General features: G+C 37.4%; 1 protein-coding gene across 1 annotated transcript in view; it reads right to left on the bottom strand.

The window, feature by feature from the left end:
- Positions 1–13,005, bottom strand: part of LOC115434372 (contactin-associated protein-like 4) — a 91,991-nt gene extending 78,986 nt beyond the window's left edge. Inside the window, exon 1 of the mRNA XM_030156292.1 lies at positions 12,734–13,005. Within this exon, the coding sequence (XP_030012152.1) occupies positions 12,734–12,818 (85 nt within the window). The 5' untranslated portion in view covers positions 12,819–13,005. The remainder of the gene's footprint in view (positions 1–12,733) is intronic.
- Positions 13,006–13,541: the final 536 nt, after the last annotated feature.

Below are 13,541 nucleotides of genomic sequence, written 5' to 3'. Positions count from 1 at the left end.
ATTGCATAACCATTGTTTTTGATGACTTTTTATGGTCTAATAATTTTTTCCATGACTGTATGTTCAATGATCCGACCTCCCCATGCTGTTGAATTTCAAATATCAGTACTACTACATATTATGATCAGACAGACTCTGATTCTCTGTCAATCTGCCAACCAGTGAAATGGATTTTCATCATTAGGAGGCTGAACAGAAAGGGCGAAGTTTGCATGAGGCAGGAAGGGACGTCACCCCACCAATATATAAGGAAAGAATTTACCCCAGAAATATTTGTATCTATCTGATGAACAGCAGCTCTCATAAGTTTGTCCACATCAACACATTCTGCCCTTTGCCATACCACCAATGTAGTTAATTTGGCAAATTGTGAGTTTAATTTCTGTCAAATCCCTTGGAAATGTCACCATTAATGAATAACTTTATATGCAGGGAACACAGCAGGTTAGAGAAGTAGGAGAAAACATACTCAGGGCATATTCAATGTGTCAAGTGACTTCAATCATCACATATAGAATTAACCAGCAGCATCTTTATGTAGGATGTTGAAGATGATCACTGCTGACCCAGTGCAGCCCTTGGTAATGTTCTAATTTTTCAGCTGTCTAAAGCATAAATACACCATATGCACCATGCAATACTAAATATGGGATTTTCTGTGTCTGTGTACCATCTTATTATAGACACATCACATATATTCAATCTGTCACCATTAGCATTACCGTAACCATAAATTATACATACCCATTAATGACATTCACAGTGTGTATATGTGTGTGTCTGTGTATGTGGGTGAATGTGGGTCATGTGTCACCGCATACTTTACATTAAGGCCTCATGTTACAGTCTCTTGAAACCAGGCAGACATTAAAACAACATCTCCTGTTAAAGTGAAGTTTTGTGCCGATAGCCAACATCTTCTCCTGTGTCACTCTATTGATTCATGAAGCACTAAATCACAAGTAGATGAACACACAGGCTAAGCTATCAGCACTTTTGCACTTGGCAGGGATTCAGGATCATATGCAAAAACAGTTCAGTGCAGAGTATGCTCACTGTACTCCCTGTGTAAAAAGCAATCTCCTAATCTGTACCATGGTTCCTGTAGTTTACACTCAGGTTTTTCGAACATCCATCATTAGGCTGCAACCGCCGGTCAGCAACCTATTATGCAACATGTTTTTATATAAAGACTAACACATTTCCTTCACTGAAATATGAATAAGCTGCCATCTTCTTGGGCTGTAAAAATAACTCCATGTGTACAGTAAAACTGACTGTTTATGTATGCAAATTATTTTTTTCTTTATTATTATTACATTCATTTGACATGACACTACAGCTAAACAGATGTAGCTTGTGATAAAAGCAGCTTTGGCCCCTGCATCACATTTCCCCAACCATGCAAAACTATGCTTATGCATATTTCACAATATGTCCCTCTTTAGAGCTCAGAATGTAAGGGCACAAGTACGTTTCTTGAAATATTTATTAAGTGTGGTTCAGTCTTCACAAAATATTAAGTATAACCTTAATGCTACTAAGAAACTGTGAAGGATATTCTCCACTTTTCACTCCTGACCTTTTTTTTTTTTACTTGTCGATTGTCCTTAACCCAGAGGTTTAAAGTTATACTATTAACCTGTTTTTGCCCAGATTCATCACATAAAGATATGACAAGTCAGATGTGTTCTAGAAATGTTATTTTATTATGTCACTGAGGCATTTTAATCATTGGAGAATGTCTGATCAATATCAGATGTTTGCTTCTTGTGGAATATCTGTAACTTTCTCATGCACTGCAGTATCAAGCACAGAAAAGATGAAAACAGCAGAAAGCAATTGGCATGAGACAACATCAAATGAATGAACCCTGCATGAGTGAAAAAAGACTGCATTTTAGACCACACTAATGATGACAACTCATAGTGGAAACTGTTTGGCTGTGTAGAAATGTCTATGTGACACTTTTTGGGAGAGTGTAAGATATTCCTCTTTCCACTTTCTTCTGAAACTGACCCTGACCTGAAACACCTTGAAAAGGAGCAAAGCTTCAGAGAGAACCTCAGAAGCAAACCCACAGGTCTGTTCTCTTCTTTCTATCCTATATATTCCACCCCATTAACTGCGTCATTAAATCTCACATCAGATACCTAATCTTTGTTGCATCCTAAAGTTTTGGCATTGACTCAGCTTTGTCCTGCGGTTTTCAGTTTCATCCACAGTCTTAGTACCAGCAGCGTTTCTTCTGCACTTGCATTTACCAAGCCATTGCTTCCAATCTAATTATCCCTTGTGGCAGCCTGAGTGTAAGAATGAACAGATGGAGATTTACAGTCTAAAGTAATATGCAAACAGCTCTACTTTGTAGTAATTTTGTTATATTTTGCTCAGGAATCCTGTAATACCCTCAGAAGTTGATTATGGCACTAACTACCCTTAAATTGTATAATTATAAATAGTTTTTCACTCTGTTGTTCTGAAAAATATAATATATGTGAAGGAAAATATCAAGCATTTAACAAATCACTACCAGATAACATACAAAGCTTTTTGTACTTAGACAGAGTACTTATGGCATAAGCGGCTTTGGAAATTTTGCATTACCTAAGGTTTGAACTCCCTGGAAGTGCATTTGTCTGTTTGTATGTGGGGTGAAACTGTGGAACAGTCTGGATCTTCATCACAAGCAATGCCAAAATATCCACAGTTTTAAGGCACTTTACAAATATATGGTTTGGTCACGGTACAGGGAGGGCGGGGCTTATTGTTAATTGCTGGGGCATGACATTCCTGGCTCTTTCTTACCTTTGTTGGTATGTGCTTGCCGTTGTTTACCATGTTGGTATGTGTCACTTCCATTACCATTGTTGGTATGCGATTATTGTTGAAATATATTGTATTGTAAGTTAGGGAGACAATCATTCAGATAGTTACTATGTGTAATATAGATCAGTTTTCCTAATCTGTTTACTATCTGTTATTTACATTATTAGGACTCTAAACAGATGTAACTTTATCATTAAGGAAGCAAAAGTAATGTGTTATGTTGTATAAAAGAGACGGGGGTGGGATTTAATAAGTTGTCTTCTTCCAACTCCTTTTCAAAAATGCATTTTGGATTTATTTTGTTATTACTAGTGTACATGGCAATTATGTCTATGTTCATGTTTATGTTTATGCAGTTGTCTTGATCACCTCTATTTATTAATGTATTTGTTCTGCTATTAGTTCCTTGTACACATAAAAAGTTTTGTTTTTTCTTCTGCTCAAAACAAATAAATAAATGAATGAATCTGTGATCAAAACTTTAGTCAGTGGAAATATGTCACAGATAGATTGGAATTTTTTTCATCGTAAGGACAAAAGCAATTCTGTAATTAAAATCAACTGTAAACATGTATTAAGCATGTGATATGTGTCAGAAACAGATAAGAAAACCCAGTTGTGAAGAAGTTTTATGCCTGTACCATGGACTTATCTCCGTCGGTACCAGAAGTTTTAACAGGGCTCAACCACTGCGACACATAGTGACAAAGCTCTCTGACCTTAAAAGAAATGGACAGATTCTTGGACCACCTATCATCTAAGGTGACGGCAGGGTTATTTAACAAAAAAAAAAAAAAAAAGGAGTGTGTTTAGGGAGCCAGAGCTCCAGTGGGACTGGCCTTGAGCAAATATCAATGTGTCACAAACTCAGATGGATAGACTGTGGTCCTCTGTCAGCTTTATCACTTAACTACTTGTCTCAGGGCTGATAAATCTAGATTCGTGAATGACAGCTCCACGTTTGCTTCAGCCTTGACTTCATCACATCCTATTCACGGCTTTCCTTCTCCAAAATACATTTTCATAAATGACACGAAAAAAGAAGAATGAGCTAGTCTTTCTCCATGGCTTCCTCTCTCTTTTTTAAAATCTGTTCTGTTGCTGTTTACCATGAGTTGTAAAGAGCAGTGGAGATTTGCACTTAAATGCTCAACACATTCACACTCTACTATTATCAGATCACAAGACAGACACCCTTCTCACTGGAAAAGAGTAATTTAGGATGTTTTGAGTGAAATTTCCAGTACAGTAGAGTTGGACAGCATCCCAGAATGGTGCAACAAGACTCTTTTCAGTCTTAAATCAGCAAAAAGCCTCTGTCTCTTTATAACCCATCGACCACATATAGAGGATGATCACATAACAACGCTTCCTGTCACTATGGAAAATTGAGGCCAAAATATTGTGCAGGTGCAACCATGTTGGCTTCATTAGAGGTGTGAGATATGACGTCCATAGGTCAGAGTTCTGATTCACTTCATCTGTAGAGTTTCAGCAGTGATTGGTTATTTCAGTTGGAATTACCTCCAACTCATCAAAACAAATAAATCAGAATAAAATGAGCACATGGGCATAAATCAGCCTGATTAAATCAAACAAAAAAGACAAAATTCACCTTTGACCCATGACCCATTTACTCGTGCTTTAAAAGGTTGGGAGTGTAGCTTAAGCTTCAACCTAATTGAGATGTTTTGGCTTCACTTTTGATAATATAGAGAACCTGTAATTATCATGTAGATTAATTTGAAAGAAGACAATACACGTTCAGGCCTACCCAGCAGGAAGCAACATCTCTGGAGAAATTAGCAGTGTAATTTAAAACTGAACACCATCTTTATCTGGCAATTATCTTGGAATAAAATAATTGCACAATGCATGCATGGAGTACATTTGAACAGATGTCCAAATAACAAAACAGTAATATTGTAAAGAGACAATATTCACCAGTGACTCACACTCATTATATGTTGAGTGGTTGACAATACTGGCACATGACCATGTTGTTGGCAAACAATATAAAACCCCTCAAAATGCAAAAATTATTTATGGCAAAGTGCTTAGATGTTTGTTTTTCCCACTCAACAAGTAAAACTCATAATAAATACCATTGTGTGGATATATTAAATTAAGCCCTGATATTTCCCGCTCACCTGATATTTTGATTCTTACAGAGAAAAACCTCACATCTGGGCAAACCAAACTGAAAGCATTTACTTGAATAATCACACTCTCCCAATTTCTCTTATAGTCCTTTCTGTCTCCAAAGCTTATTTCAACAAGACTGTCCTTCAAAGTATTAATAATAGAATGATAATAACATTTTGATTGTTCCCCTCCCCAGAGGGGTTTCAGGCCATTCAGTACAGATGCAGAAAAGTGTCATGGGAGCTCTGGGAATTCAGAGCTTTGCTCAAGGACACTTCAGAAGATAAATGCTTTAACGTGGATCAGTTTTCCACTCACATTGCTTCCAGGCTGAGAAATGTGGGTGAAATAGTACTTTATGTACTTTTGTCCTCGTCGTTAAATGACTCATAAAATGAGAGCATTGGGGTAAGCGTGATATTTTAAACTTTGCTCATCATCGCCTAAAAGGATCAGAGAGATTAGATTAAAATAGTTGCATAATTTACTTTAAAATGGTCGGTGCTGGAGCTTAAGGAATCGACAAACAGCTTTGACAGATGAGCTTTACCTCATTTAATGTATAATCAGCATTACCATATTTTTTGTACGACATGAGTCTGTACGTACTGTACATATACTGTCTTATTATATCATAGCTATTAAGAGTTTATCATAGCTATTAAGAGTTTAGTAATAATGTGGCTGGTCTGAAATATTTTTTATAGCTACCTATAAAAGCTGTAAATAGCTATAAATAAAATAAACTCATATAGTTTGATTGAAGAGTTAACACCATAATGTAAAATAAAGGACAAAACACTATAGTTTGAAGTCTGAATATTTTATCTGGTGAAAGACATGCAATGCTGCAAACCACAAGTCAACAAAACCTGAGGTGAACTATAATTTTAAAAGGAAATTAATTAATTGCTATGCATGTAATACAGTAGAACTGTAGGCACATCCATACCACCTTTAAATAGTATATTGTATAAAACAGGACAGACATTTTTTTTACATTATGTACAGTGGATAAGATAAAGATACGGTAAATTTTCCATTTGTTTCTAATTTTTCTTTTGGCATCTGGCTCAAAAGCTGCACAAGGTGACTCTTGCAGCTCCACAATATTGCATGCCCAATAATTAAAAATGTTCTTTAATGTAGAAGATGAGTCTCCACACAAACCAAACATATATTTTACTTAGAGGATGTGTAGAGTAGAATCTACAGCTGAGCATGTATCACTAACAAGGAATTCCCACATCAAAACAGCTAAGGGTTAGAACCAACAGAATCAAAGCAGAACTAACTCTCTGTCTTCTGTCTCAGTGAGGCACCTTCTGACTCATTAGTTTTAACTTCAACATCTCTCCTTGGAGACTTAACTGTGTGTGGTGAATCATTTGTTATCTGGACACAACACACAAATCCTGGCTAACTTACCAGAGTGATGCTTAGTATTCCCTCTAAGGTTGCTCCTATCTGATATTAGGATCGGATATCGTCCCCATATAAGTATTTTAGCTGGATCGGGGATTTGTAAACGGAACCGGTCTGTAAGGCCGAACCTTCCCTTTAAATTTGTGCGACACGGGCTACATCATACATTCCAAGAGTTGAGTGGAGTTGTTGGAAATACAGACAGGCAACATGGAGCAAACTAAGGGGTCTGTGATTTTAACGTGGTATCATGACTCGCGTAAATATACACGGCACTTTTAATTATCGTGTTATCTTTACGCATTATAAGCTTTCTGTGTGTACGTTCCACCACTTCGAATATGACACAGTGAGGGTTATGGTTAGGATTAGGGTTAGGGGTTATGGTGAGGGTTAGGGTTAGGGGTTACGGTTAGGTGAAACAGAGATCTTGGCGTAAACTGGCACGCTACCAAATGGTGTTGCATAACACGCAAAAGGTCGAAGATGTGTACATATCGTACGCCAAATGCCATAAGAACTGGTGTGACATACAATACGACTGCATTCCAGCTTTACCATAGCAACTAGCTTGACGACAGTTTGTAATGCTTGTAAAGAGAATGTTGCCAGGGGTGGTGGTAGCACTGCCAAATATAACATGTCAAATTTAATTAAGCACCTGCAGAAGCACCACGCAAAGGAGCACGAGGAATTCCAGCGCCTCAGCAGATCAAAAGGAGCTGCTGCTGCTGCTGGAGGTAGTACACAGCTAACTAGGTAGATGCTCTACAGCAGGGGTCACCAACCCTGGTCCTCAAGAGCAACTGTCCTGCCTGTTTTAGATGTTTCCCCCTTCCAACACACCTGACGGCTTATCAGGCTTCTGCAGAGTTTGATGATAGGCTTATCATTTGAATCAGGTGTGTTGGAAGAGGGATACATCTAAAATATGCAGGATAGTAGCTCTCGAGGACCAGGGTTGGTGGCCCCTGCTCTACAGACTGTAGCTTCTTAAATCAACAATGATACTGGATCGTTATCGGGTATTGACCGATACACAAGGTCCCAGCATCGGTATCAGCATTGGAACTGAAAAAGTGAGATCGGTGCATCCCTAATTTCCGCATCCTCCTCTCACCATGTTCACAAGTGGTGTTGGTGAGCACATACACATCCTCACAAGAATGCACAAACACACAAGAGCAGCAGTATTATCTTTCATTACACATTAGGACACACACTTCAGTGACTCCAAATCAGGTGAGCTTAGAGATAATAACACCCTAGAGGACATATGAGCCACAATGGAAGCAGAAAGAGAAATTCAGATTTACCTTCCACCTATTTTCATAGTTTTTTGGTTAGACATACACCTGGCACTCCTGTTTTTGTTATGATTGGCTGAACCATTTTCAGAGCTGTGGTGAAATTCTCTATAAACACACACCTGTGAGTAAATTACAGCAGTATTACTGTGCCAAACAAAATGTCCAATTTTGTTGTGATTTAGAGGGTGAACTCACTGTAGATGAGTGGTGCAAAGAAATGGACCGGATGGAGTAGGAAGATAAAACACAAAGAAGACAGGCTGAAATTAATGAGGGAAAAATTGCTAGATGTGTCAAGATCCAAAGAAATGACTTCTAAACAGACTATGAGGTACATTTGCTATTTTCAGACCTGTTGTGCCAAGAACTGAAGAAAAACTCTCCGATAAAATCATGTCAGTGATGGGGCGGAGATGTGAATCATCCATGCAAAGTTTCTATCGCCCTCAAACACCAAAGAAAGTATATGCTGGGAAAAAAATCATCCACTGTGGTATTGTGTTCAGATTCACAATGCCCAATACAAGAAAAGAAGAGTGTGGACCCAAATGGACACTACTGCAATTATGGAAAATCCAGATAAATTTTAATAATCTTTGATTCATGTATGTATTTCTTGGCAATCATTCTCTTAAACGTTTTGTATAGTTTAGTGAAATTACATAGTTTGGTGAAAAGTTTGTTTCATTTTGTGTTCACTTGTGAAACTATGCCAGGTTCATGTAGTAACTCTTTAATAAAAACAATAAGCCATGTCAAGTCATAATTTACAGTCATTACAGAACAACTAAAGGGGTTGAGTTCCCATCATACCAAGAACAACCCTTAGCTATTCTAAAACCGTTGTAGATCTCAACCTCTTGAGGTCTGTTGCTTTAACAAACCCATCCATCCATATGTTGTACAACCCCAGTTCCAAAGAAGTTGGAATACTGCATAAAATGTAAATAATAGAATGCAATGATTGCAAATATCATTAACCCCTTTTATTCAAAACACATCATAGAAAACATATCAAATGTTTAAACTAAGCTGTTGTACCATTTTAAGAAAAATGTAAGGTAATTTTGACTTGATGACGAGCAAAACATCTCCAAAAAATGTGAAAGGAGGCAACAAAAGATTGGAAAAGCAGGTAGTAGTAGTAGATGCCCGTGATCTGTGGAACCTCAGGCAGCACTGAATTAAAACCAGGAATTAATCTGTAATGGAAAACTCTGTATGGGCTCAGAAAGCCTCTGAGAAATCCTTATCTGTAAAAAAAAAAAAAAAAAAAAAAAAAAAGTTTTCTGTGGCATCTGCAAATGCCGGTAAGATCTCTATCCTGCAAAGACAAAGCCTTGTATGAACATAGTCCAGACAAATGTCTCTATGGTCAGATGAAGCCAATGATGAAATCAATAAACAGGTTTAGTTCAACATGCTCTCATCCAGACAATGTCCTTTTCAGGGAAGACCTTGCATATTTCAGCAAGAGAATACTAAATCATGTCCCGCATGGACTGATAGTAGAAGAATCTGGGCTCTGAACTGGCCTGTCTGCCCTCCAGACCTTTAACCAACTGGAAACATTTGTTGTATCATGAAATGACAAATACAACAAAGAAGATCCAAGAGTTAGATTCCAATATCAGACCAGAATGGGATGTTCCTCTCCCAAAACCCTATCAACTGGTCTCCTCAGTTCCCAGATGTTTATTGACTGTTAGAAGAAGAGGGGATACTAACACAGTGATAAACATGGCCTTGCCTCAACTTTTTGGAGATGTGTTACTGCCATCAAATTCAAAGCTACCTGGGTTTTCCTTAAAAATGATACATTTTCTCACTTTAAACATTTAACATGTTATCTATATATATGTACTATTGTGAATAAAACATGGGTTTACAAGATTTGCAAATTATTATATTCTATTTTAATTTACATTTTAAATAGCATCCCTGCTTTTTTTATTTGGGTTGTACATCATCTCCTCTTTCATAGGTTTGTTTGTCATTTGGTGGATGGTTTGGAATGGGTTTTTTGAGCTTCTTTTCTGAAATCAGTACCTGGCTATCTGCTTGGTCATGTTTCTCACAGAAAGCTTCAACAGTTTGCCAAAAAACATTACATTAGTCATATCAACACCATCTCCATTAATCAGCCCTGACCAGCTCCCATGTTTTGTTTAGTTTTCTTTCGTGAGCTCCACTTTTATTGTGCTTTCATTAAAGAATTTCAAGTCAGGTAATTTCTGTCCTAAACTTGATAATCTCAGATAAGTCACACCTCTCAGCTACATCTGTCAGGGATGAGCATAGAACCCAGTATTTGTTGCTTTTGAATCAGCAATTCTTCTTTTTGAAAACCTATTCCTGAATAATGTATGAGCATCTTTCGTTAAAATGATAATATGAAAAATATGATAAACAACTTTGACATTTACAGACAGAGAAGATCCAATAATGTTTATAATAAATGAGCTGAAATAATAGGAAACAGCTGCTTAATTTATTTATGTTGTTATTCATTCATTTAAGCCATTTTTTCCACAGTAATGTGTCAGTACGCTGCAGTTTATACAGTATGTTTCTGCGAAAGAGACTGTCATGAATGGAAAACCAGTGCACCACAGTTAAAGGTCACATACAACGCTGTTAACCCCTTAAGCCAGTGTTTTTCAACCTTGGGGTCGGGACCCCACGTAGGGTCACCTGGAATTCATATGGGGTCGCCTGAAATTTCTAGTAATTGATAAAAAATTAAAATTAAAATTAAAACTTACTAATAAAAAACATATGTTGAGTTGAGAGAGATAATCACAATACATAAAAGACATGACAAACTCTGAGGCTGAAACTGAAGCACTGTGGTACTGTTTACCTTTCAAATGTTTACTGTGGCCAGTTTAAGATGCTGCAGCTCTTTCATAATTCATAGTTTGAGTTATTGTTTTTTCAATATTAATTTGCAGCCTTGTAAATCCTGACCAAGGAAAATAAAATTCTCACTCTGTGCAGTAATCTCAACCTGGCTTTTCGGCCTCTGTCCACAATAATATACATTATATATCCTAAATGTTGTCTAAAATTAATGTTTATTTGCAACATAGTATTGCAAACTACTACATGATCAAAAACAAATTAATTTTAGCAAAAAAAGTTTTGAATGTCTGAGGTTGCCAGAAATTTGTGATGTTAAAATGGGGTCAGGAGCCAAAAAAGGTTGGGAACCACTGCATTAAGTTGTGACCTACTACTCACTGACTTGGTCCCTGGTCGTGAGTTATCAGCCAATAACAATATATGTAATCTCAGTGCAAAAATAACATAACAGGTTAATTTAACACAAGGCTGTATACAATAATGTTATCAGCAGGAATAAACTCTATGGCTCACTGCATGAACTACTTTTCCCACTTAGAGAAAACAACAGTACAGGATATAGGTTCACCGCTGTGCAGGGTCACTGTGAGTGGTAACAGAGGCATAAACATCTGCCCTCTCATGATGATTTTCCCTCCTTTGTTCACTCTGACAAATAGCTTCAGTCAGACCTTGCCCATGGCACTGGCTCAGCACTAACACAAAGTCAAAGAAAATATGGAGAGGCGTCTGGGCAAAAGAGATTATTAAGTGAATGATGTTCTGTATGTTTGCTCTCAAAGAAGGCTTTTTGAGCACTTATCATTGATTTGCGAGATACTGCTGCTTTTTTGGTTATAGCTTCTCATAGTCACTTCTCTGTTCCTGAAACCCATGTCCTGAAGGCCACAATATTGGCTCTTTTACTTTAATCTTTCAAAGTCTAACAGATGTTACATGTGCACTAGAATATTAACATGAATTACACATTTATCTTTCCCTCTTTATGACTTAAGTCCATCATTGGGTTTTTATTTTCTTTGATAAAACATAACTCTTATTTGCTCAAACAGGTTGAACCAGAAAATGATGTAATGCAGCAGCAGCCTTATGACAAATGCACATTAACCAGCAACTGTATTAGAAATGGGCAAAAGTACGCTTTCCTTAATATTGTTCTATCACTGTATAATCCTAAATAAAAAATCTGTTGCGTATGGGCTTATGTGAGTCAATTGTTTTATATTGGAGGTTTTATTGCAAAATCGACAGTGCGTTAGATTATTTACAGACATGTTTTTTAAGTTTTTGACAAAGCAGAAAGCCCACAAATGTAAATTTGTGTATGCCTGAGACACTGCCACAGGTGACAACAGATTTCCCTCAGCTGCCTTTTTAATTCCACTTGATGTAATTAGTCACAGTTTAATCATCAATGACAATTAAAACACAAATAACTGAAAAAATCTTATATACAGTTGTGGAAAAAATTATTAGACCACCCTTGTTTTCTTCAGTTTCTTGTTCATTTTAATGCCTGGTACAACTAAAGGTACATTTGTTTGGACAAATGTAATGATAACAACAAAAACAGCTCATCAGAGTTTAATTTCAGAGCTGATATCTAGCCATTTTCCATGGTTTTCTTGATAATAACCAAAATCACTTCAGTTCTTACATCAATAGCTATGGCATTGTACTGCCAAAAACAGTGCTTTTAGGCATTCCATGTTTTCTTTTCTGTCTGTTTTAGTCACATGATACACACAGGGGTAAATACTTGATTGTATAACCATTGTTTTTGATGACTTTGATGGTCTAATATTTTTTTCCAGGACTGTATATCTTTCAAGTGCACACATAGACCTCTGTAGCTGCTGCACCTCTTCAAGTGCTTTTTCCAAAAGCCAAAGACTTTCTAAACCATGGGTGAATAAGGTGTTAACACTTTCTGCACTCATATTCCAACTCACATAGAGGAGCTTTCCCAAAACTCACTTACTTTCACAATATTCCTGGAAAAATAAGTGACTTTCACATTTAAAAGAGGAAAAATCGCCCACATGTAAAAAACTGATTGGATAAATTTCATACAAAATTTCAGATAATAATAATTTTCATGTAAATAATTTGTCACTACATGACTATAGTGTCCAACAATAAACATTTCCAGAGCTCACCGCCTCTCGTTGTTCCAGATGTGCAGAAAAGTAGAAGGGCAACCTGTGCAATTATTCCACTGACTTTATTACTCCAGAGATCCATGATGATGGTAGGATGTTGCTGATAAGTGAAGGAAGGAGACTGCCTCTCCCCTTAACTTCACCTCACTCCTCCTCCACACTCTTCACAAAGACCTCTAATGTATTTTGCTCTTCTAAGTCCTGCATCCACAGCGCTCAGCAGCATCCGCCTGCCTCCCCTGGAATGACAGAAGTAAGAGGCTGCTTTCTGTTCAGCTGCACTCTGCAGAGTGAGGGGATAGGAGAGAGAGGAGGAGGGAGCGAGGGACGAGGGAGGGAGAGAGAGAGAGTAGGGAGAGAGAGAGAGCTTTCATTACTGTCACAGCTCTGGTGAAACAGTGAAAGGTTCTTTAGTCATTAAAATGTCTGGAAGACCCTCAGCTCTGCCAAATCCTTTAGCCTACTGCAGGCGAGACTGTTCTGCTCCAGCAATGTTTGAGAAAGAGTCATCTTATGTCCCATTAGTCTCCAGGCTGCTGTGCACAGTCTGTTTGTCATTGTGTAGTCCTGACGTTCAGCTCTGCTGGCACACTCACCAATAATATCATTACTATAAAACACTGGCTGTCATAGTTGTCTTCTGAGAAAATATCAAATTAAAGTTTTTATTTGAACTCTTTTCCTTGGATGCTATGTAAAATGAAGCCCAGGCCACTCAGGTACATAAACACAATCAGTATAAAATCTACAAGATTTTTATCTCTACTTAAAGGTTCAATATGTAAGATTTTCCAGTGCTTGTGTG

This window comes from Sphaeramia orbicularis, chromosome 15 (assembly GCF_902148855.1).
Source record: "Sphaeramia orbicularis chromosome 15, fSphaOr1.1, whole genome shotgun sequence".
Lineage (NCBI taxonomy): Eukaryota > Metazoa > Chordata > Actinopteri > Kurtiformes > Apogonidae > Sphaeramia > Sphaeramia orbicularis.
The sequence above is the reverse complement of the archived record's forward strand: the minus strand, read 5'-3'. Positions and strand labels throughout refer to the sequence as shown.